The 25,193-nt window shown below is 43.7% G+C and overlaps 2 protein-coding genes and 1 pseudogene across 5 annotated transcripts; 2 read left to right on the top strand and 1 right to left on the bottom strand.

Moving 5' to 3' along the window:
- The first annotated feature begins 148 nt into the window (after positions 1-148).
- On the top strand, positions 149-9,537 carry LOC129813804 (histone-binding protein N1/N2-like). 2 transcript variants are annotated; one of them, XM_055866348.1, is made up of 14 exons: positions 149-269; positions 571-684; positions 801-881; positions 1,042-1,145; positions 1,348-1,590; positions 1,682-1,704; positions 1,802-1,893; positions 2,075-2,148; positions 2,274-2,462; positions 8,135-8,304; positions 8,462-8,527; positions 8,631-8,708; positions 8,791-8,903; positions 9,385-9,537. In XM_055866348.1, the coding sequence occupies exons 2-14, from the start codon at positions 578-580 to the stop codon at positions 9,389-9,391; spliced, it is 1,347 nt and encodes a 448-aa protein (XP_055722323.1). In that variant the 5' UTR covers positions 149-269; positions 571-577; the 3' UTR covers positions 9,392-9,537. The 2 variants fall into 2 exon arrangements, with proteins under 2 accessions (XP_055722323.1, XP_055722322.1); XM_055866347.1 differs by lacking the exon at positions 149-269 and having other exon boundaries at positions 276-684.
- LOC129813803 (vasculin-like protein 1) lies at positions 8,909-21,207 on the bottom strand. Of its 3 annotated transcripts, none has more exons than XM_055866344.1 (11): positions 20,877-21,204; positions 17,652-18,846; positions 17,455-17,569; positions 15,543-15,672; positions 14,561-14,898; positions 14,259-14,334; positions 13,765-14,123; positions 13,436-13,594; positions 13,087-13,211; positions 12,909-13,011; positions 8,909-10,683 (listed from the first exon to the last, which is right to left on the bottom strand). In XM_055866344.1, exons 3-11 carry the CDS (start codon positions 17,512-17,514, stop codon positions 10,537-10,539), a joined length of 1,497 nt encoding a protein of 498 aa, XP_055722319.1. In that variant the 5' UTR covers positions 17,515-17,569; positions 17,652-18,846; positions 20,877-21,204; the 3' UTR covers positions 8,909-10,536. The 3 variants fall into 3 exon arrangements, with proteins under 3 accessions (XP_055722319.1, XP_055722320.1, XP_055722321.1); XM_055866345.1 differs by lacking the exon at positions 20,877-21,204 and adding an exon at positions 19,873-20,842; XM_055866346.1 differs by having other exon boundaries at positions 10,612-10,700; positions 20,877-21,207.
- A 323-nt stretch (positions 21,208-21,530) lies between these two features.
- Positions 21,531-24,594, top strand: LOC129813806 (transmembrane protein 69-like; annotated as a pseudogene).
- Positions 24,595-25,193: the final 599 nt, after the last annotated feature.

The raw sequence follows: 25,193 nt of genomic DNA, 5'->3' as shown, positions 1-25,193 counted from the left end.
ATACTTTCTCCCATGTAAGTTAAACCAGGAGTTACCAAACGTTTTCATTCGGGACCTCCCTTCCAGTTGGACTGAGTCCCCCCCAATATTCGACGGATATAAAAATGTGTCACTGCAACTTTAATTTTTCTCCCGCGTTTTCCCCAAGCAGAAGTTGACAGGAAATTATTAGCAAAATTGGCGCCATTTTTGGAACAATTAGACAGAGATAGCTGTGCTTGTTTGTCCTTGTTTCTTCTGATAAACTTTTATAGCTACTCGCAACCACGGTATGTAAATGTTTACCATAAGATGTGTTTAATGCTCATGGTCAGGAAAGTATCACTGAACAGCGTTTGCGAAAACGCGCTAACGTTACTGAGATGAGAAGCTAGAAGTGGAGTTGCATCCACCGAATTTCGCCGCTTAACGTTAGTTATTGCGTTCGTAAACGAATGCGTGATTAGTTAGCTAGCTACGGGTCTTTATTCAAGACAGTTGGATATTGTTTCCAATGTAGCTAGATAGCCACTTTGTTAGTGCCGACATTAAGACAGCAAAAATGACTTGGTTATCGATGCTTTCTTCTAGTTGCAAAATGGTCATGGAGGAGGCAAACAAACTCATTGGCACAGGGAAGAGACATCTCGTCATGGGGGACGTGGTATCAGCGGTCAACTACCTTCAAGAAGCCTGCGGGATGTTGTGAGTAGGGGTGGAAGTCAAGTGACACACTGAAAGAATTGTTCTGTAACAATATTCGCGATTACTTATTCATTTATGAATGAATAACTTTGCCTTATTTATTTATTTTTCCCCAGAGCCAAAAGTTATGGTGACACAGCAGATGAGTGTGGGGAGGCTTTCTTCCTGTGTGGTAAAGCTCTCTTGGAGCTTGCCAGGTAGGTGTTCACTGTCCATCACAGTATTTTAATCTATGCGTTATAAATGGTGATTAGTGATGTACCCCACTGAACGCTGGTCGTAAACAGTATTTTGCTCTCAGAACCACTGCTGTTACAGTTGTAACTAAGACTTAAATGTAATGTTGTTGTGTCGCAGGATGGAGAATGGCGTCTTGGGGAACGCTCTGACGGGTGTTCCAGAAGAAGAGGAAGAGGAGAAGCCCAAAGACTCCAACATTGAAAGCACAGACAATGTTGATGGTAAGCATTTTGCATTGTTAAGCCACATGTTGTTGATGCTTGCCTAAAGGTACAGTGGTCATGTTGAAAAAAAGTATACAATTTGGCCTAGTCGTTGTTGATCTCTCTGATAATGCTGTATAATGTTGTAGTCACATTTACCTGTTAAAAAAAGATATATATTCTTACACGCTTCTCAATATACCTTTTGTTATTATCACAGAGAAGACCAGGGATGAGCTCAGAGTTCAGGTCTATGATGCCATGGCAGAAGAGAAGAACGGCGAGAAGGCAGATTCAGATAAGAACACAGTGGAGGAGACTGGAGGAGGCGAGGAGGGACAGACTGTGAACGGCCATGTTAACGGTTCTGACACCACGAACGGCAAGGAGAAAGTTATCGGAGAGAAGGGTGACAAAGCTGAGACTAAAGAGTCATCAGACAACCCAGAAGAGGAGGATGGAGGTTTGAGGCAAACCCGTCATAATGTTTACGCAATATCTTTGATGCAAGAAAATAAATGTCATGCACTCACACACTTCTGTCAATGTTTCAGATGTTGAGGATGGGGAAGAAAAGGTGAGACTTCATCTACTACTGACCTATGTGTGTTCCTGCCGATGGTTTAGCTGCTGTAAAGTCAGTAAGTTAACATTCGATTACCGTTTGACCTCAGGAGGACATACCGGAGGACAGTGATGATGAGGAAGTGGGCAACCTGCAGTTAGCCTGGGAGATGCTGGAGGTGGCAAAGGTCATCTACAAAAGGTACGGTAGGAAATAAATACCCACTCGTCCCTGTTTTACCCTGCAATCCTCCAGTTGTAGGGCTTTCAAATGCGAACTCTATTCAAGTCTATTCCAACAAATCAAATTGAGCCGTTGGATTGATGCATATAAGACAGACTTAACAGTTTGAGAGCCTGAGTTTGTTTGTGTTCTATTGAAGGAAAGAGGGTAAGGAGGACCAGCTCCTGGCAGCCCAGGCCCATCTGAATCTGGGAGAAGTAGCGGCTGAATCAGGTACTTTCCCAACCACCGCTGGTACTTTGGGTTGGCCCATTTTTATTTGGATTGCTATGGGGTTGGCTCATACATTGTGCTTCTGTGAGGTGTGTTCCTAACTACCTGTTCGATTTCCTCCCCAGGCAATTACAGCCAGGCGGTGGATGACTTCCAGGAGTGCCTGTCCCTGCAGCTGAAGCACCTGGCCTCAGACAGCCGCCTGCTGGCTGAGACTCACTACCAGCTGGGCCTCACCCTCTGCTCTGACTGCCAGTACAGCCAGGCCATCGAACACTTCAACCACTCTGCTAGGGTTATCAAGAGCAGACTAGGTGAGGAGGTGAATGTGATCAGTGAGATTCTCATTTCGAAATGAATTGTTTAAATCAGTGGGAACCAACCTTTTCTGAGTAGAGATCACTTTCGCAGTCAAAAAGCAAGCAGAGATCTACTATATCTATATAATCAAAAAAAGAAACGTCCTCACTGTCAACTGAGTTTATTTTCAGCAAACTTATTTAACATGTGCAAATATTTGTATGTACATAAGATTCAACAACTGAGTCATAAACTGAACAAGTTCCACAGACATGTGACTAACAGAAATGGAATAATGTGTCCCTGAACAAAGGGGGGGGGGGGTCAAAAAAGTAACAGTCAGTATCTGGTGTGGCCACCAGCTGCATTAAGTCATGCATTGCATCTCCTCCTCATGGACTGCACCAGATTTGCCAGTTCTTGCTGTGAGATGTTACCCCACTCTTCCACCAAGGCACCTGCAAGTTCCCGGACATTTCTGGTGGGAATGGCCCTAGCCCTCACCCTCCGATCCAACAGGTCCCAGGCGTGCTCAATGGGATTAAGATCCGGGCTCTTCGCTAGCCATGGCAGAACACTAACATTCCTGTCTTGCAGGAAATCACTCACAGAACGAGCAGTATGTCTGGTGGCATTGTCATGCTGGAGGGTCATGTCAGGATGAGCCTGCAGGAACGATACCACATGAGGGAGGAGGATGTCTTTCATGTAACGCACAGCGTTGACATTGCCTGCAATGACAACAAGCTCAGTCCGATGATGCTGTGACACACCGCCCCAGACCATGACGGACCCTCCACCTCCAAATCGATCCCTCTCTAGAGTACAGGCCTTGGTGTAACGCTCATTCCTTCGACGATAAACGTGAATCTGACCATCACCCCTGGTGAGACAAAACCGGGACTCGTCAGTGAAGAGCACTTTTTGCCAGTCCTGTCTGATCCTCTGGCCCAGCAACAGTGGGTTTCTGACAATAGGTGACATTGTTGCCGGTGATGTCTGGTGAGGACCTGCCTTACAACAGGCCTACAAGCCTTCAGTCCAGCCTTTCTCAGCTTATTGCGGACAGTCTGAGCACTGATGGAGGGATTGTGCATTCCTGTTGCCATCCTGTATCTGTCCCGCAGGTGTGATGTTCGGATGTACTGATCCTGTGCAGGTGTTGTTACAAGTGGTCTGCCACTGCGAGGACGATCAGCTGTCCGTCCTGTCTCCCTGTAGAGCTGTCTTAGGCGTCTCACAGTACGGACATTGCAATTTATTGCCTTGGCCTCATCTGCAGTCCTCATGCCTCCTTGCAGCATGCCTAAGACACGTTCACGCAGATGAGCAGGAACTAGAGGTCGACTGATTAATCGGAATGGCCGATTTAATTAGGGCAGATTTCAAGTTTTCATAACAATCAAATCGGTATTTTTGGGCGCTTATTTATTTTCTAGTTATTTCTTTAAATATATATATATTTTACACCTTTATTGAATCTTTATTTAACTAGGCAAGTCAGTTAAGAACAGATTCTTATTTTCAATGACTGGCAGAACGACAGATTTTTAACCTTGTCAGCTCGTGGGATCCAATCTTGCAACCTTACAGTTAACTAGTCCAATGCTCTAACACCTGATTACATTGCACTCCACGAGGAGCCTGCCTGTTACGCGAATGCAGTAAGGTAAGTTGCTAGCTAGCATTAAACTTATCTTATAAAAAACAATCAATCAATGACTGTCATTGCTCTAATGTGTACTTAACCATAAACATCAATGCCTTTCTTAAAATCAATACACAAGTATATATTTCTAAACCTGCATATTTAGCTAAAAGAAATCCAGGTTAGAAGGCAATATTAACCAGGTGAAATTGTCATTTCTCTTGCGTTCATTGCACGCAGAGTCAGGGTATATGCAACAGTTTGGGCCGCCTGGCTCTTTGCGAACTAATTTGCCTGAATTTTACGTAATTATGACATAACATTGAAGGTTGTGCAATGTAACAGGAATATTTAGACTCATGGATGCCACCCGTTAGATAAAATACGGAACGGAATAAACGTTTTGTTTTCGAGGTGATAGTTTCCGAATTAGTCAAAGATATATGGTTTAGAGAGAAATAGTCGACGCGTTATAATTCCTGTAATAACTTGCGGCTGAATTTGAAAGGGGTTCCTTCGTTATTTTACCGTTCATGTCTTCCATAGAGAATGTTTTGATCTACTTCAAATAAGGTCTGTGTTTCGCGGAGGAGCAGACTGACGGGACCATGCAGACAAGCTCTGCTCTCTGCACTACAACCTAACATTTCTTAACTGGGAATATTGAAGACCCATGAAAGCTGGTGGTTCATTTTAACATATGTTCTCATGTTATTTGAGACTAAATTGATTTTATTTATGTATTATATTAAGTTAAAATAAGTGTTCATTGTTCATTCAGTATTGTTGCAATTGTCATTATTTCAAAAATGTGTGTATGATATATATATATATCATACACACACACATTTTTGAAATGATGACAATTGCAACAATTGCCGATTTAATCGGTATCGGCTTTTTTTGTCCTCCAATAATCGGTATCGGCGTTGAAAAATCATAATCGGTCGACCTCTAGTTTAAACCCTTTACAATGAAGATCTGTGAAGTTATTTAGATTTTTAAGAATTATCTTTGAAAGACAGGGTCCTGAAAATAGGACGTTTCTCTTTTTGGTGTGTGTGTGTGTCACGTGCACACTACCGTTCAAAAGTTTGGGGTCACTTAGAAATGTCCTTGCTTATGGGAAAAAAAATCTCTTTTTTTTTTTTTTTAGATTTAAAATAACATCAAATTGATCAGAAATAGTGTAGACATTGTTAGTGTTGTAAATTACTATTGTAGTTGGAAACGGCAGATTTTTTTGATTTTTTTAATACATAGGCTTACAGAGGCCCATTATCAGAAACCATCATTCCTGTGTTCCAATGGCACGTTGTGTTAGCTAATCCAAGTTTATAATTTTAAAAGGCTAATTGATCATTAGAAAACCCTTTTGCAATTATGTTAGCACAGCTGAAAACTGTTGTACTGATTAAATAAGCAATAAAACTGGCCTAATTTAGACTAGTTGAGTATCTAGAACATCCGCATTAGTGGGTTCGATTACAGGTTCAAAAAGTCCAGAAACAAAGAACTTTCTTCTGAAACTCGTCAGTCTATTCTTGTTCTGAGAAATTAAGGCTATTCCATGCGAGAAATTGCCAATATCTCATACAAAGCTGTGTACTACTCCCTTCACAGAACAGCGCAAACTGGCTCTAACCAGAATGGGATTAGTGGGATGCCCCAGTGCACAACTGAGCAAGAGGACAAGTACATTAGTGTGTCTAGTTCATTGTCCTTTTGGAAGACCCATTTGCGACCAAGCTTTAACTTCCTGACTGATTTCTTGAGGATGTTGCTTAAATATATACACATTTTCCTGCCTCATGATGCTGTCTATTTTGTGAAGTGCACCAGTTCCTCCTGCAGCAAATGATGCTGCCACCCCCGTGCTTCATGGGTTGGGATGGTGTTCTTCGGCTTGCAAGCATCCCCCTTTTTCCTCCAACCATAACAATGGTCATTATGGCCAAACAGTTCTATTTTTGTTTCATCAGAACAGAGGACATTTCTCCAAAAAGTATGATCTTTGTCCCCATGTGCAGTTGCAAACCGTAGTCTGGCTTTTTTACGGCGGTTTTGGTGCAGTGGCTTTTTCCTTGCTGAGCGGCCTTTCAGGTTGTCGATATAGGACTCGTTTTACTGTGGATATAGATACTTTTGTACCTGTTTCCTCCAGCATCTTCACAAGGTCCTTTGCTGTTGTTCTGGGATTGATTTGCACTTTTCGCACCAAGTACGTTCATCTCTAGGAGACCGAATGCGTCTCCTTCCGGAGCGGTATGACGGCTGCGTGGTCCCATGGTGTTTATACTTGCGTACTATTGTTTGTACAGATGAATGTGGTACCTTCAGGCATTTGGAAATTGCTCCCAAGGATGAAGCAGACTTGTGGAGTACAATTTTTTTTTCTGAGGTCTTGGTTGTTTCTTTTGATTTTCCCATGATGTCAAGCTAAGAGGCACTGAGTTTGATGGTCGGCCTTGAAATACATCCACAGGTACACCTTCAATTGACTCAAATTATGTAAATTAGCCTATCAGAAGCTTCTAAAGTCATGACATAATTGTCTGGAATTTTCCAAGCTGTTTAGAGGCACAGTCAACTTTGTGTATGTAAACTTCTGACCCACTGGAATTGTGATACAGCGAGTTATAAGTGTCTGTAAACAATTGTTGGAAAAATGACAAAGTAGATGTTGTAACCGACTTGCCAAAACTATAGTTTGTTAACAAGAAATTTGTGGAATGGTTGCAAAACTTGTTTTAATGACTCCAACCTAAGTGTATGTCAACTTCCGACTTCAACTGTACCTGTGGCGCTGATGTTTAGGCCAAGGTATGTGTCGTTTTTTGTGTGGTCTAGGGCAATGGTGTCAAGATGGAATTTATATTCGTGGTCCTGGCAACTGGACCTTTTTTGGGAGAAACCGACGCCTCACAAGTCCTCAACTGGCAGCTTCATTAAATAGTTCCTGCAAAACACCAGTCTCAACATCAACAGTGAAGAGGTGACTCCGGGATGCTGGCTTTCTAGGCAGTTTTTCTGTCCAGTGTCTGTCTGTCTTTTGCCCATCTTAATCTTTTTATTGACCTGAAATGTATTTTTCTTTGCAACTCTGCCTAGAAGGCCAACATCCCGGAGTCGCCTCTTCACTGTTTCTAAATGACCCCAAACCTTTGAATGGTGGTAGTGTGTGTCTATATGTGTATGTATAAATAGGACTTCAAAAGTCTATGCAACATTAATCTAATAAACCAGTTATGTAGGAATGAGGTGTTTGTGTAGTAGGCCTAATACATTATCACATCATATTGGCTATATGCTTACCCCGCCAAAGTTCTTCTCAGATCATATATTTCACAACTCTAGCTTTGATAACAAATAGATCAGTTGTATCACTTGCGAGGCATAGCTGAGCATAAATTGAAATCTGATGGTCAGTCTACGGAGGGAGAGGGCAGCAGAGGGTCCGCCTCTCACGGTCCCTGTTCTCTCCTTTCTTCTGGTGAGACTGACCAGAGGGGATAGACTTCCACCTGATGGCGAAACTCGAGTGGCACCGCATTATTTCTGCATCATGCACATATTCATGTTCCTATGACCAGAGAAAGTGAAATATTCCTGGATATTAAAATGGATGCGATTCAGGCCTATCGGTAGTTGGCTACTCATTCATTGCAGCTACAGCGTGAGTGGAAGTAGGGTGAAGCGTGTTATTAATTTGAAAGATCATCTCTTTGCGGTATTCTGTCTCTCTGGTCATGGTTTCAAAAGTTATGAAATCTCACATAGGCTAGTATCATACTTTGCTGTGGGGTCATGGAAGCAGTAGGTACGGTGATTTGAGCTATTTGATTGGCCAGGGCAGCAGACATAGTTGATTTAGCCACAGCTCTCCTCGACAAATGAAACGGTTCCAAATGGGAACACTTCTGAATAAAGTGCACCTACCGCCAACAGCACAAGATGACCGGTTGATGGCTGCTGGTTTTATTATTGGAAAATGTTACTCTTCTACCTTGTAACACCCTTGTATCGTTTGTCTCCCAGCCAAGCTCCAGGAGGTGCTGGAGAAGGCAGAGGTGGCCCCTGAGGAGAGAAAGGAGATGGAGGAGCTGAAGGCTCTGCTGCCAGAGATCCAGGAGAAGGTTGAGGATGCCACCGTGGGACAGAAAATGGCTGCGACTGTTGCAGCAGAGGCTGTGATGCAGGAGACAATGGTGAGAAGGGGATTGAGATGGAGGGGGCTCTAACCAGTGATTGACCCAGTCCTAGCCCACTTACTTTTTTTAGGCTCTCTTAAGGTTTGAATTTATGCAATACGTCGAGCATGAAGTTTGATTCCACTTTTCGTTGTTTTTTGGGGGGGGGTTTCAGGCAGGTGGTTCAGCGTTTCCAACTCCGAGTGGAAGTTTTCAAAACGGAGGGGCGTCTGCATCTATAGTAAGCCTGCGCCTCATGATTTTAGTCAGCTTTATTGGTTGATTTGTTGTCCTTTAAACAACGTATTCTAAGGGATATGTCGGTGTGTCCTCCCCTCACTCAGATTCAGGTCAGATCCACATATGGAAACGCCCCCACAAAGTCTCCAGCCTCTGACATCTCACACCTGGTCAGAAAAAAGGTCAGTGAAGTGAAACTATTTGCTTCCAGATACACCCCCCCCCCCCTAGTATCCACAAACACCTTTTTGTATTGTTTAACAGAGGAAACCAGGAGACAGCCCAATAAAGGAGGACGATTCTAAAAAGGTTAAACAGGAGACTCAAGTTAACAGCAACAGAGACAACGGCGTCAAAGACAAAATGGAGTTTGAACGGTATGTATGGAGTATGTATTTTCCACTGCAAGTAGTGACTTTATTTATCCTTTAAATAGGCAAGTCAGGTTAGAACAGTCTTATTTACAATGACATTTTCCACTGCAAGTAGTGACTTTATTTATCCTTTAAATAGGCAAGTCAGTTTAGAACAGTCTTATTTACAATGACAGCCTACCCTGGCCATGCTGGGCCAATTGTGCACTGCCCTATGGGACTCCCAATCACAGCCAGTTGTGATACAGCCTGGAAGCGAACCAGGGTCTGTAGTGATGCCTCTAGCACTGAGACCGCTGCGCCACTCGGGAGCCCAAGACAACCTGTAAGGTTGTTATGGAATACCTACATGTACTACTCAACTTGTTTTTTTAAATGTATAAAGTAAATCACCCTATGCTCTTTTCACATTCAATAGCATGTGTGGCTTTTTGTGACTTCAGTGATGCATTCATTGTGATTATTCTCATGTTTCCCCCTGCAGCCAGTGAAGCCCTGGTGACTTTGATGCCAATTCCTGATTGTCATCACATCGTCCTACTGCAGATCAAGTTGTAATTGTGTCATGTTCCTATTGTGTACCTCTTTTTCATATTTGTAAGGTTTTGTACCAGATCATTAAAGACTACCTACTTGATCAATTTGTCAACTTTGATTTGTGTAGACTTCAAAAAGAAGACCCACCTCTTGGAAAAACAAACTACTGTCCCAGTTCCTCCTCACATTGATCAATGGAGTACTCTAAACATAATGAATTTGTATGCTTATGGTATTCCTGGCTGTGGCCATCCCAGCTGAAATCGTGAAATACTTTGGCGTAGGAGCAGAAGGTCACACTAGTGTCGGTAGCACAATGCTAAACCACTAACGGCTCATTTCAATCCCTATTGCTGAAGTATAGTGCGATTGAAATTAAGGTAAATTCAGGTTGAGCCGACATGCAGGGTTTACTGTGAGTGCAGGCTCCGAACGCAGGGATATTGCCTTGCAATTCCAACCGCACTGCTTGAATCTAGGCCTAAGTCTCTGGCTTAGTGGTAACAAGTCTGCATGGTTTCTTCATTTGATTTATGGGAGAGGTGTGAAACTGGGAATTATTGACTGTCATGTTTGTGTACTGTTAAGCAGCTGGATTCAATCCGTATAGTAGAAGATCTGTTAAAATGAAGGTTCTTTCCGATGGAGCTGACATGCAGCGTTCACCGTGAACGTCGCCTTTAAATTTCAATCGAGCTATAACACAGAACTGGGATAAAAATTGAATCCAGCCCTAACTGCTAGACCACCCAGCACGGTTAACACTATTAGACAGTTGTCTGGTGACTGAATCCATGTGATGTCATTGATTAACCATGAACGCAATCCAACTCATTCAGACACAATCAGAACACCAAGGCCTGATTCCTATTGAAACATGTCAGGATACCATTTTAATATTGTTAGTCTCTTAAATCAGATGTGCATTGCCCTTCCCTTGACAAACACTCAGTTCCACAAAGCGAGGGGGAAGAGGTGCAACGCAGGACAAATACATCTGCATGGCTAAGCAGGAACTTCCCCCTCCACTGGAATTTCCCCTTGTGCAAGAATAAGTCAAACAGGTGTTCTGAAGACGAGAGGGGTGTGTGTTTGTTCTTTAAAGCCACTTCGTCAGGTTGACATCATCGTCATCTGAGGTCTGGCTGCTGGTTTCAGACTCGGAGCCCTCGTCCTTTTGTAAGTGGGCCTCGGCCACACACCTCCAGTGGGTGAAGTGGAGGGAGATGATCCCATTCCTCTTCAGCTAGGAAGAACAAGAACCTAAGTAAAAACACAAACCTAAGCCTTGTTTATACCTGGTGTTAACATGCATCCTTTGTCCTGATCTTATCCACATTCTTATTGTGCCCACACTAGCCGTTGCATCTACACATTGTAGTAGTGTGTCACTTATCCGTCCACTGTGTCCAGTTTTGCCGGTTACTTCCTGTACACAAATTATGACAGATTCTTTCAAAATATGAATGTATTTATTTTAAAACAAGTGTTGATTGTAAGCTATAAAAATAAGAGTACCAGTACCAGTAAAAAGTTTGGACACTTATTTTTACTATTTTCTACATCGTAGAATAATAGTGAAGACATCCAAACTATGAAATGTCACATGGAATCATGTAGTAACCAAAGGTTTTAAACAAATCAAAATATATTTTTGATTTGAGGTTCTTCAAAGTAGCCACCCTTTGCCTCGATGACAACCTTGCACACTGTTGGCATTCTTTCAACCAGCTTCATGGGGTAGCCACCTAGAATTGCATTCCAATTAACAGGTGTGCCTTCTTAAAATGTCATTTGTGGAATTTCTTTCATTCTTAATGCATTTGACCAATCAGTTGTGTTGTGACAAGGTAGGTGTGGTATACAGATAACAGCCCTATTTGGTAAAAGACCAAGTCCATATTATGTCAAGAAAAGCTCAAATAAGCAAAGAGAAACGACAGTCCATTACTTTAAGACATGAAGGTCAGTCAATTTGGAAAATGTCAATAACTTTGTACGTTTCTTCAAGTGCTGTCGCCAAAACCATCAATTGCTATGATGAAACTGGCTCTCATGAGGACCACCACAGGAATGGAAAACCCAAAGTTACCTCTGCTGCAGAGAAGTTCATTAGTTACCAGCCTCAGAAATTGCAGCCCAAATAAATGCTTCAGAGTTCAAGTAACAGACACATCTCAACATCAAATGTTCAGAGGAGACTGCGTGAATCAGGCCTTCATGGTTGTATTGCTGCAAAGAAACCACTACTAAAGGACACCAATAATAAGAAGAGACTTGCTTGGGGCAAGAAACACAAGCAATGGACATTTTGGAAATCTCTCTTTTGGTCTGATGAGTCCAAATTTGAGATTTTTGGTTCCAACTGCCGTGTCTTTGTGAGATGCAGAGTAGGTGAATGGATGATCTCATGTGTGGTTCCCACCGTGAAGCATGGAGGAGGTGTGATGGTGCAGGGGTGCTTTACTGGTGACACTGTCGTGATTTATTTAGAATTCAAGGCACACAACCAGCATTCTACAGCAATACGCCATCCCATCTGGTTTGCACTTAGTGGGACTATTTGTTTTTCAACAGGACAATGACCCAACACACCTCCAGGCTGTGTAAGGGCTATTTGACCAAGAAGGAGAGTGATGAGTGCTGCATCAGATGACCTGGCCTCCACAATCACCCGACCTCAACCCAATTGAGATGGTTTGGGATGAGTCGGACCGCAGAGTGAAGGAAAAGCAGCCAACAAGTGCTCAGCATATGTGGGAATTCCTTCAAGACTGTTGTAAAAGCATTCCCCATGAAGCTGGTTGAGAGAATGCCAAGATTGTGCAAGGCTGTCATCAAGGCAAAACGTGGCTACTTTGAAGAATCTAAAATATATTTAGATTTTTTAAAACACTTTTTTGGGTTCCTACATGATTCAATATGTGTTATTTTATTGTGTTGACGTCTTCACTATTATTCTACAATGTAGAAAATAGTAAAAATTAAGAAAAACCCTTGAATGTCCAAACTTTTGACTGGTACTGTATAGATGTATAAAAACTCCCAGTATTTTACTGGGTAAAACAAGTATTGATGCCATAAGTCCATTGTATTAAATGTCAATGATTTTAGAGGCCAGTATGATGATTATTTAAATGGCTTGACCATGCAGATCAGTCAGATCACAATGAGTCTTAATAATCTACAATCAGAATGTGGACAACATCAGGACAAAGGACGCATGTTAGACCCAGGTATAAACGGGTCTCCAGACACAAGCCTGGTCCCACACTATGTGCTTGAGACAACTCTACCGTACAGCATGACAGCAATGGAAGAGTTGGCAACAGCACATACTCTAGGCTACCTCAGCACTAGCCATTTTCATTTTTTAAACACGTCACTTCCTATGAAGTTTAAAGCAGTCACCGAAGATGCTCATAACATTAATGATATTATTGTAAGATCGTGTCACAAACTCAGACGTACATGTTCAGTTTTAGTCTGGAACTCTCTGAGCTCTTCCTGAGTCAGGGGCAGGAAGCTGTCATCGTTTTCTGGGTATTCCTGCCAGCCCATGGCCTTCAGTAACCTGCAACGAAACAGTGAACACTGCTTAGTAGACTGATGGTGTGTGTGTGTGTGTGTGTGTCTGTGTCAGTCATACCGGTGTTCTGCCTCCAGTGAGCTAGACAAGTGATCAGTGTCTGAGTCGCTGAGGGAGTGAGACAGGCCGTTCTCATTGCAGACTCCCTGGCTGTAGGCTTTGGGCTCTGGGGTGCTGCTCTTGCCCTGAGGAGTCATTTACACCAAAGAATAGACACCTTAATAAAACAGGTCACTTCTGCTTACATATGTAGTGAGCCATGTAACGCTCCACATTTGACATGCCTCTAGTTTATTTTCGTTCAGTCAGACTGTGAATTTACCTTCAATTGGTTAAAATGTAACATTTTGGATGTTGTTTTGGAGGGCCTTTGCGTCCCAATTGTACATTTTCTAGGGGTGTTATGTACCTCTCCAGGTGTCCCAGGGCTGCTGCTGGAGGTCAGGTCACCGGTGACCTCGTCCTTCAGCGTCCGCAGGAAGTCACTCTTCCGGTCTGGTCCGCGCCGCATCAGCTTCAGCCGTGACGAAGAGGCGATATCTATGGGAGGAGTCGTACTGAAAGGACGCTGATAGAAAAGAGGGAGGAAAAATGTTGAGCCTTTGCTTGTGGTTTCTAACAGTTAAGTAAACTTTTTCTCCCTTTATTTTGCTCCTCGGGACTGTATTTGTATGGCCTGCTATACGCTCTCTATGAACCCCTTTGGCCTGTGTAAGGGGTCTGGAGAGCTGCCCTCACCTCTTTGGGGGTGTTGTGGCTATGTAGCTGGGTGGCGGGGGCGGAGGGTTTGGCTGCAGACACAGGGCTGGTGAAGACAGAGTCTCGTCCTGACAGGTGGAAGCCAGGCTTGGTGGAGTCTCTCCCACTCGGCTTCCACTGAGGGGGCTTGGTGGGCACCATGGCAGACTTGGACACCAGGTTCTTATAGACTGAGTGGGTAGAGCTAGCAATGGTGGGCAGGGCTTTGCTGCCATTGATGGGCGGGGCTCCGGAGCTGGCGAAGCCAGTAGAGAACGTAGTGCATCCTGGGTCCTCCTTGGAAACCTTCTTGATCACCAGCATCTTAGACACCATCTGTTTGCCACTAGGCGGGTTCTCTGGAGAGATGGGAGCAACTAGTTAGGAGGGGGGTAATGACATGGAGACAAAGGGAGTGGGCTGAACTTTGTGCAGATGTTACTGGTGTCAACTTTGTAATGTCAATAGATCAATTAATCTATTAGAGGGATTACCCCACACTCCAGCGTGAGGAGCCACTGGCCTCATCTGGTTCCCAGGCTTTCCAGTTGTTTCAGGGTTAAGGGAGGGCTGGTAGGAAAACATTTACATTATTTCACAAGTTTGTATATACAGTATATTTCCTATGATGTTTTATGTTTAGCTGTACTAATCCAGGTATTTTCCCTGTTAGGTCTTAAATGTCACTATGCTCATTGACTAATATGTGACATATGGCACAGTAACTCAAGACTGTAAAATGTGACAAGAAGTTGTCAAGAGGTTTTGAGGAATGGAGGATGAGATTATTACTCACAAAGTCCTCTTCCACAAACTTCAGATTGTCCTCCCTGCTGTGTTCATCATTGGGGAACTTGTCCTGGTAGAGGGTCCCAGGGGCGCTCTTGCGGGGATGGAAGTTGCCGTTGCGCTGCCGGTGTCCCCCCTGCCTGTCCCCTCCTCCCGTCCCATGGCGTTTGGGTTGGCGCCCCGGGTGGTGGTGCCTGTCCTGTGCCGCCCGTGGCGCCCCGTGCCAGGTGGGATGAGCCTCCTTCCAGCAGGACCCCCCCGCTAGACCACCATGCCCCCCCTTCGCCACCCCAGAGTCCACAGAGTCATGTCTCAGGAGGAGAGAGGGCTGCTGCCACCCATCACCTGCAGACACACACAGGACAGTAAGTTTAATACTATGTAACGAAACAAATACCGCTCTTTCAAGCAGACTGTCAACAAACCACACATCGGGCCTCCCGGGTGGCGCAGTGGTCTAGGGCACTGCATCGCAGTGCTAACTGCGCCACCAGAGTCTCTGGGTTCGCGCCCAGGCTCTGTCGCAGCCGGCCGCGACCGGGAGGTCCGTGGGGCGACGCACAATTGGCATAGCGTCGTCCGGGGTAGGGAGGGTTTGGCCGGTAGGGATATCCTTGTCTCATCGCGCTCCAGCGACTCCTGTGGCGGGCCGGGCGCAGTGCGCGCCAACCAAGGGGGCCAGGTACACGGTGTTTCCTCCGACACATTGGTGCGGCTGGCTTCCGGGTTGGAGGCGCGCTGTGTTAAGAAGCAGTACGGCTGGTTGGGTTGTGCTTCGGAGGACACATGGCTTTCGACCTTCGTCTCTCCCGAGCCCGTACGGGAGTTGTAGCGATGAGACAAGGTAGTAATTACTAGCGATTGGATACCACGAAAATTGGGGAGAAAATGGGATTAAAAAATAAATAAAAAATAAAATAAAAAAACAAACCACACATCACAAACACGTTTTTGGGGGGCGCGCAGGGTGTTCTGATCGTCAGGCTTACCTGCGGGGGCATGCAGGGGCCCGTTGTTAAAGAAGCCATCGGAGGAGTTGTGTCGGCGGCGGCTCACGGCAGCACGGCTGTTCCGGTGGTGATGGGGGTCGCCATGCTTCTCTAGGCTGGCTGCAGGGGACTAGATACAAAAATAAAAAGTTTATATTTTTGTCACATGCACAAGTACAGTGTAATGCCTTTCTTGTAACCGCATTCCCAACAATGCAGTAATCAATAGTATTATAAATAGAACAAAAACCCACGAGAAATAAGAACACTAGAAAGTAAGTAAGCCATATACAGGGAAAAAAAAAGTCGAAGAAAAACGGCAAAAGAATCACAAAAAAGTTGCGTCGGAGCTCGCAAGACTGCAGCCATAGAGTACGACGTCATCATTGTCAAAAAAATAAAGGGCAGTGAAGTGAAACCACGTGCTCCCAGATCATACCCCTAGTCCTAGTATCTCCACACACACAATTATGAAACAGGAACGAATTCTCTCACAACCAACTCAAAATGTTTAATCTGATTTATTTAGCAATACAATGTCACACAGATACATAATACATATACACTATATATACAAAAGTATGTGGACACCTTTTCAAATTAGTGGATTCAGCCGTTTCAGCCACACAAGTTGCTGACAGGTTTATAACATCGAGCACACAGCCATGCAATCTCCATAGACAAAACATTGACAGTAGAATGGCATTATTTAAGAGCTCAGTTATGTTCAAAGTGGCACCATCATAGGATGCCACCATTCCAACAAGTCAGTTCATCAAATTTCTGCCCTGCTAGAGCTGCCCTAGTCACCTGTAAATGCTGTAATTGTGAAGTGGCAACGTCTAGGAGCAATAACGGCTCAGCCGCGAAGTGGTGGGCCACACAAGCTTACAGAACGGGATCACTGAGTGCTGAAGCGCGCAGCTCGTACAACTCGATGGGACTGACCTCAACCCCATCAAACACCTTTGGGATGAATTGGAACGCAGACTGCGAGCCAGACCTAATCACCCAACATCAGTGCCCGACCTCACTAATGCTCGTGGCTGAATGGAAGCAAGTCCCTGCAGCAATTTTCCAACATCTAGTGGAAGGCCTTCCCAGAAGAGTAGAGACTGTTATAGCAGCAAAGGGGGTACCAACTCCATATTAATACCCATGATTTTGGAATGAGATGTTTGACGAGCAGGTGTCCACATACTCTTGGTCATGTAGTGTATCTATGTAATATACAGTCATGTGGACATTAAGCAACTTAGGTTTGGTGTTTATGTAATAACTTTGTGTTGTCCATCAGTCACTACTATCAGCTTGATCTTACTGGACTGCCAATGTTGAGATCGGTATCCACAACTAATTTGGCTGGTGTACAACCTGATTTTTTTTTCCTGGTATAGGCTACACTCTGATGACCAGATTACTCCAAGCTCTTGCTGAAAGTAAAAAAACACTGTTCTCATTTAGCTGAATCTCAATCCCGTGTCGAGTAGTCCCAGGAGCAAGACAATACCACAACAGGCTCTCTTGCTTTTCACACTTCTCCATCTGTCCATTCACCTTCCCTTTCTAGTTAAATAAAGGTTAAATAAAAATAAAATTCTACTGCTTTCACTTACCACACGAAGAAAACACATTACAAATCATACAGAGCCTGGAAGATAGCAACTCTATGAGGAATGAATAATAAAACAAGCAAAATCCCCTTCACTCCCTGTCAGTTTCTTCATCCTCTCTCCATTACAGTCTACATTCATTCAATATGACTTCCTTGATTTTCTCCTGTCTGTTTCCCTTCGTACAAACTGTATCTCTGACTATTTTTCCTGTGCTGATTGCAGTCAGTCTGCCCCCAATAAGCCTGCCCCTGGTTGTGCGCACACACAAACGTATGTAAATACACACACGGTCTCACCTTGGCAGGCTGGGGCGTGGAGAAGTTAAGCCAGGCAGGAACAAAGTCATGCTGCGCCATTTAGGTCCAGTGTCTCCTATCAGTGGATCGAGGCATCAAACCTCATGGCAAGGATCTGACACAGAGTAAAATTAATGAGAAATCTTGGATTTTGGGACAAAAGAAACACATTGTTACATAAGACTTGTCATTATTACCCCAGAGTCTTTGGCTCTGAAGTCCTCTCCTCTTCCTCTCAGTCTCTGCCTCCTCTGTGGGATTGACTCAGAGTGTGTGATGGAGAGCAGCACCTCACTGCCGAGCCCTCCTCCTCCTCCAGGACAGAACAGCCCCTTTCCCCAGAGGCAGACCCCGTCGTCCAGGGTGAAAAGTTGGGAGTCGGGTCACAGGATTCTGGGATTATCTGGAATGGTGATCCAGAGGCGCGTTGTTACCCCCAAATTCGTCCTGATCACTCTACCCGAAGCAGGTAGGATTTTTTGTCAGGGGACAAGACACATGGAACCTGCTTGATCCGTTTGTGAAACAGAAGGGTCTGATTGGCGGGCTCAGTAGACAGGCAAGTGAATTGCCCAATGGGAGAGGCAGGTGCAGGTTGTCTGCTGAGATTGGAAGCTCTGGGGCATCGAGCCCTGTCAGTGTGAACGGGACAGTTCCACTATGACATCAGAAGTGTGCTGGAAGGAGGTTCTGGCTCTTCTCCTGCCACTACGAGTGCCAGCTCTTAGTCATTTTAGGCTCTACCCAAACACATGCAGAAAATAAATGAATTCAGAGACCTCTTTTTATTTCAATGGAGGTCACTGAAAACCACAGCTCACCTCATTAAACTGGTGAAAAGGCTGTCTGGGAAAAAAAAAAAAAAAAAAAGGTGTCTAGTATTACAGTCACATGACAGTAAAGGCAGTAGAATCCACTGTTACATTTCTGACATCTTCAATTCCGGTCAGTGAAATGTTGATACTGCAGAAAAACGCATTATAATGCAGCTTTTCAATGCATGCTAAAGACAAATGGTGTCTCAACGGCTGGTTAGATTGGTTGCTTTCTTCATCTGTTCTATTATATTTGCTGGTATAATTAGCTGTAGTTGTGTGGTTGAAGGATGAGAGTGCAAAAGTTTTTAAACAGTATAACAGCAATCTCTTACAATCAGTGTTCTGTGTGTCACAACACACCTGGGACTCCTTTGTTGAAAGACAAAAAATAAACGTGTAAATAAAAGAGGGAACCTCTGAAAGGCAAATATCTTCCTTTCTTCAAAGCAAAGAAAGTGTAGGAACATATGGAGCATGTGTCAGGAAAGGTGCTGTGCAGTTACTCCTAGTATTTTCCGTCCTCTTGTAGTGTTGCTTTCACATGTAGTAGTATCTGCACTTATGCAGACCGGACCTGCAAACACAAAACAGAAATACTTTTGAATCTCAGACACACCGGTAAGGTTGTAATGCACAGACCCTTAGCTTACAAGTTTATGCAGGTGTATACCCGAGTCATGTTTCCAGCACAATCTGTACTGTACGTCAAACTTGATGAATAGTTCTCCCAGAACACCTTTGATGAACCCACAATATAGCTTCTCATTCAAAAAACAGCAAACACATTGCAATGGTAAAAAGAAACGTTTTGAAGCAAAACAATCAAAAACCAGAGCTCTTAAGACATTTTATACTCTCTTATAAAACTGCAAGCTTTTATCAAATATGTATACCAGTCTAAAAATATTCTAGACCTGAAATGTTTCTCACTCTCTCCCAGCTCCTGATCTAAATCGGGCAGTGAGTGATTGTGTGTTCTAAACTACTAAGAACTGCGACCCACTCACAGCATGTCATCATCATTAATGATCATGAGGCTGCAGTGCTTCCTAAATACAAATCAATAAACATGACTTGCCTAGTTAAAAAGGTCCAATTATATTTCTTTTTTTTAAATAAAAAAATCCTTTATAGCACTGTGATAGGCTGTCCAATGGCTTCCATTGTGTATTGAGTTGACCAAGTTATTGTGGACACATTCACTTTTACAAACAAGTTAAGACATTGTCAAAATTCTTAGCAAGTTAAGAAATAATTTGAGCAGATTCAGGAAGCAAAAACTTTGATCACTGCTAGTTAATTATCTGGCTAGCTACAAAAGTATGGACACCCCTTCAAATTAGTGGATTCGGCTATTACAGCCACAACTGTTGCTGACAGGTGTATAAAATCGAGCACACTGCCATGCAATCGCTATAGACAAACATTGGCAGTAGTATGGCCTTACTGAAGAGCTCAGTGACTTTCAACATGGTGAAGTGGAAAAGTCTAGGGGCAACAACGGCTCAGCCGCAAAGTGGTAGGCCACACAAGCTCACAGAACGGGACCGCAGAGCTCTGTAGTGCGTAAAAATCGTCAGTCTTCTGTTGTAATACTCACTAGCGAGTTCCAAACTGCCTCTGGAAGAAACGTCAGCAAAATAACTGTTCGTAGGGAGCTTCATGAAATTAGTTTACATTGCCGAGCAGCAGCAGCGCACAAGCCTAAGATCCCCCTGCACAATGCCAAGCTTTAGCTGGAGTGGTGCAAAGATAGCCGCCATTGGACTGGAGCAGTGGAAACGTGTTCTCTGGAGTGATGAATCACGCTTCACCATCTGGCAGTCCGACTGCCGAATCTGGGTTAGCCGGATGCCAGGAGAACGCTACCTACCCAAATGCATACTTACAACTGTAACGTTTGGTGGAGGAGGAATAATGGTCCGGGGCTGTTTTGCATGGTTTGGGCTTAGTTCCAGTAAAGGCAAATCTTAACGCTATAGCATGCATTGATATTCTAGATGATTCTGTGCTTCCAACTTTGTGGCAACAGTTTGGGGAAGGCCCTTTCCTATTTTATCATGACAACTCCCCCTGTGCACAAAGCAAGGTCCATAGAGAAATGGTTTGTCGAGATCGGTGTGGAAGAACTTGACTGGCCTGCACAAAGCCCTGATCTAAACCCCATCGACCACGTTTGGGAAGAATTGGAACAACAACTACGAGCCAGGCCTAATCACCCAACATCAGTGCCGGACCTCACTAATGCTCTAGTGGAAAGCCTTCCCAGAAGAGTGTAGGCTACTACGGCAGCAAAGGGGGAACCAACTCCATATTAATGCTAATGGGCTATGATTTTGGTATGAGATGTTCAACGAGTAGGTGTCCACATACTTTTGGCCATGTGATGTACAGTATATTCCTTGTAAACTCGTTGTAACCAAGTTGTTAGCAAGCTAGCTAGCCACGACTGTCACCAAAGCTAGCAAGTCAACTAGCTAACATACAGTAACTCGCATAACTACGACCCAGTATCAAACACATACAATATATTTTTTGCAACAGAGTAACGTGAAGTTGTTTCTAATATTGCTACCAAATTTCTGCAAATAGAGGTAAACAGACCTTCGCTTCGTTGGCACGGCTTCAAAATGGCTACCGCGTTAGCCCACACGGGTTCGGGGGATTCGGGCGCTAGCTAGCTAATCACGTTATATCTACTGTTAGCTTGCTAGATTTTATATGATGATGCCAAAACCTACTTATATCAAGCAATATCTTAACGAAATATGATTTAAAAAAGATATCTTGACTATTAATATTCCTTTAGCACTACAATACTTCCTGCTATGTGCCTCCAGATTAAAGTGGCGATTGGGTGTTTGTTTGGGTTTTTGGAGCGCTCGCGGAGCTTACTTATCTGGGATACGTTCAAGTTCTTATAATTTTGCAACCTCAGGCGCGTAGCATTTTGTTTCAAACTGAATAGGAGTGGGATTTTTTGTATACTAAAAACGTCGAAACAGATTAGAAAGAAATTAGAGTTAAAACATTTTGCGATCAAAATGGCCTTTATTTCTTTATTTAAATAGGCAAGTCAGAAACAAATTCTTATTTACAATGACGGCCTACCGGGGAACAGGGGGTTAACTGCCTTGTTCAGGGGCAGAACGACAGATTTTGACCTTGTCAGCTCGGGGATTCGATACAGCACCTGCCGCCCCTGTTTAACTAGTACTAAAACAAAGTACTAGCTAGCTACATATTTGTGATATTGAATGCAACACACTATTTTCCAGGCAGGCGCACTAATCAATCGCTGCAGAAATCAAACTTTCGTCAGACACAGTGAATCGAGTAATCGACCTTACAAGCCTATGCAATGGCTAATTTATTATTGATCTGCACAACATGAAGATCAAGGGTGACTACATTTTTTAAGCACAGGCTTTTGTTAGAACATGTCTATAAATTTTGATATCTAACGTTGTTAGATATGCTAAAGAGGTCAACGTTTGTTAGCTAGCTAGCTAACCAGTTTGATCTTATGTTCTAAAATGCACATGCACCTCTTCCCCTTTTAAGTAAAAAAAAATATATCTCATTTGCATTGAAGTGACAATTGAATCCTTGTGTGGTAAGTAAGAACATTACACCAGCTCCTATGACACCATCATATTGGTCTATCTGTCAAATTGACCTTGCAACAAATAGCCAAAAACATCTGGGTTTTCTGGACCAGGATAGACACAGTGGGCCAGATCATATTAAACCCTACTGAGAAATGCTTTCTGCAACACTGTCTTTTTTTACTCCCATGGTCCAACATGGCGATCTCTGCAACGGATACTCTGCGGGTCCAGCTGCACGTGAAGAGGGAATGTTTTTATACCAGTTCCAACCACTTGATATCTCCACAAGTTTCCATGGCAACTAAGCTACTGTTCCAGAGACTAGCCTCCTCCAGGTTTCTGACCCTCTGGTCCCTAAGCTGCTCTGCCTCTTTGTTCTGCCAGGGGCACCCCACTCCCAGGGCCCCTGGGAGGAGAGAACCAACATCGCCTCAGCATGAAAACCCTGGTCAATGCCTTGGCTTCTCCGCCCTCCTTCCATTCCTGGGTGCCCCCCTGCTGATAGCGGTGACCCAGTCCTACCTCCCCGAGGTGGTCTATGGGGCCTCCATCATGTCCTTCCTGGGCGGGGCCCGCTGGGGCTTTTCCCTGCCTAAGGGAAGCCCTGCCCAGCAGACTGGATGAACCTGGGCAACAGTGTGGTGCCCTCCCTGCTGGCCTGGCTGGCTCTGCACTGCAGGGACAACATCGCAGAGGGAGCCCTGGTGGTCATCATGGGGCTGTGCCTGGCCCTGCACAACAATCAAACTCTGCTGCCTGGCTACCCCAGCTGGTTGAAAGCCTTGGAAACCATACTTACTCTGGTAAGAAACCTTCTCCTTGGATGCCACATTGACACTGAAGGAGATGTGCCCGGAGAAGAAGATCAAGACAGTTGACTAGGTAATGGTGGCTAGGGGATACTCACTCAGAGTTTACACTTGAGAGCTAAAGTATGTCAAGAAGACAAGTGAATGAATAGTGGAACACAGATCAGGGTCTTGTTCAGTAGGAGTTAACGGGAGAAAATGGAGGTGGTGCAACATTGTTTAAAACAAAAACAAAAAAAATTCACATTTGGATTTTATTTTAATCAATGTGTTATTCATGACACATCTGTTCCTCAACAGGTGAGAATTGAAATATAAATTTACTTTAATCTAGTGCCGTTGCTGAATGAAGGTGATACAAGCTACAGTATTTTCAAACAAAGGGACATCTCTCAGTGTTTTTGGAATGGTGAGTACTGACTAAAAAGGCACTGATATTTACAGTGTTATTTTTTTTATATATACACACAATGGCTGCGTTTCAGTCAATGAGACATATTAAACAAATACTGAGTGCAACAGTTCTACTACAGAGTAATGTACCTTAGTGATCATTTAACAAACGCTGTGAGCACAGCAGAACGATACCATAAGCTTACCATTTCCAACCGTAACAAAGTTTCACATGAGGGGCCATAAGTAACATTTTGCTCATAGTAGCTTCTTCCTTCAGCAGTCAAGTAAGTGCAGTACAAGGTTTAATATAACTCAGTGTAAACACATGAAGCCCATCGCACTAGCAGTCAGTCAACCTTCAGTCAACATGGATAACTCACAACTCTCATGGAAGTTAAACATAGTTTTGGTGGTAATTTTGAGAAATTGAAGTTGGGCAAAATTAATATTCAAATTTCCATTAAAAGTGCACAGGTTGAAACAATTGATATGATATCACAAAGAGTGACAGCCAGCCATTCCATTCTCAGAAACAGACAAACATCCTACGTACACTTCAGTGGAGAATATAATGGTCCTGAAAGTGCCAATGTTTTTAAGTTCACACAAATAAGCTGAGACAATACAGTAACAATGAAAGCTATTGACCATCCAGAAACACTGGCACACTTCTCTGAAACAGAACAGTGAAGTGACTGATTGATTGATGGAGACAGATGGGTCTGCCATGTGACTGACTGGGAGTAAGTACTGTAGCCTAGCCAGCTCATTTGAATCAACAGTTTCTTGGTTGGCAGTGTCCCAGTCATCCGTTTGGCTCAGTGTACGTCTAGTTCAGTTACATAAAAGCAATAAAAAAAACAATCCAGAATAACAAAACAATCCAAACATTCTGAAATCCATCTATTCCACTCGAAGTCCACAGAAAGTGATTTGTCTTGTATTTTGAAAACACCAAACTCTTCTAGCTAACAAATTCTGTGTTCATGCTCTGTGAGGAGCTCAAAAGAGTATTCTACAAGTCTCATCCCAACTGTAGTTCACCCTCCATTAGCTAACAGAGTACAATGTGTGACCATGGGTATAGCAGATAACGGAATTCGATTCTGCTGCGGCATTCTGCCACTGCTGTTCAAAAGTTAAATACATTGCTGGTGAAGGCCATGTTGATAATAAACTTGAGGACTCGTCTTTGATATGGCTAAGAACGTCATATGCAGTTGTCTAGTGTGTCCAACCTGGGTAGCAAACCCAGTCTCCTGCTGCACCACAGAGTCAGCCCGCTAAGGGCAAATTCATGATAACGGAATTACGCTGAGACTCACTTTAAAATATGTCAAACAAAAACCAATGATTAAAGTTAAACCATAGAACTCGATGCACAATGGCTACTTTGAACAATTTCCAATGGAAATTTTACAAAAACACATTTACATTAAGAACTGTGCCGTTACAAAGTATGGTAACAGAATAAAACTGAGGGAGATTTTACAGTAATTCTGTTTAGAAACTTTGCATCTGCACAGTTTTTCTAGTAAATGTATATTTTGTTACTGTGTTCAAAGTAGTAGTTGTGCATAGAGTTCTATGGTTTGATAAACTTAGAAATATGTTTTTTATTCACTCATGACTGCATGGCCAGGCACGACTCCAACACCATCATTAAGTTTGCTGATGACAACAGCCTGATCACCGACAACGATGAGACAGCCTATAAGGAGGAGGTCAGAGACCTGACCGTGTGGTGCCAGGACAACAACCTCTCCCTCAACGTGATCAAGACAAAGGAGATGATTGTGGACTACAGGAAAAGGAGGACCAAGCACGCTCCCATTCTCATCGACGGGGCTGTAGTGGAGCAGGTTGAGAGCTTCAAGTTCCTTGGCGTGCACATCACCAACAAATTAACATGGTCCAAGCACACCAAGATAATTGTGAAGAGGGCATGTCAAAACCTATTTCCCTCAGGAGACTGAAAATATTTGGCATGGGTTCTCAGATCCTCAAAAGGTTTTACAGCTGCACCATCGAGAGCATCCTGACGGGAGGCATCACTGCCTGGTATGACAACTGCTCGGCCTCCGACCGCAAGGCACTACAGAGGG

Source organism: Salvelinus fontinalis, chromosome 17, assembly GCF_029448725.1.
Source record: "Salvelinus fontinalis isolate EN_2023a chromosome 17, ASM2944872v1, whole genome shotgun sequence".
NCBI lineage: Eukaryota > Metazoa > Chordata > Actinopteri > Salmoniformes > Salmonidae > Salvelinus > Salvelinus fontinalis.
The sequence above is the reverse complement of the archived record's forward strand: the minus strand, read 5'-3'. Positions and strand labels throughout refer to the sequence as shown.

Coding starts and splice junctions, on each gene's coding strand:
- LOC129813804 (XM_055866347.1), top strand. CDS start 542: ATGACTTGGTTATCGATGCTTTCTTCTAGTTGCAAAATGGTCATGGAG. Junction 882..1,041: donor GCTCTCTTGGAGCTTGCCAG/GTAGGTGTTCAC, acceptor GTTGTGTCGCAG/GATGGAGAATGGCGTCTTGG. Junction 1,894..2,074: donor GCAAAGGTCATCTACAAAAG/GTACGGTAGGAA, acceptor GTTCTATTGAAG/GAAAGAGGGTAAGGAGGACC.
- LOC129813803 (XM_055866344.1), bottom strand. CDS start 17,514: ATGGCGCAGCATGACTTTGTTCCTGCCTGGCTTAACTTCTCCACGCCC. Junction 13,212..13,435: donor GCCCTGGGACACCTGGAGAG/GTACATAACACC, acceptor ATGACTCCTCAG/GGCAAGAGCAGCACCCCAGA. Junction 13,012..13,086: donor TCACTGGAGGCAGAACACCG/GTATGACTGACA, acceptor GTTTCGTTGCAG/GTTACTGAAGGCCATGGGCT.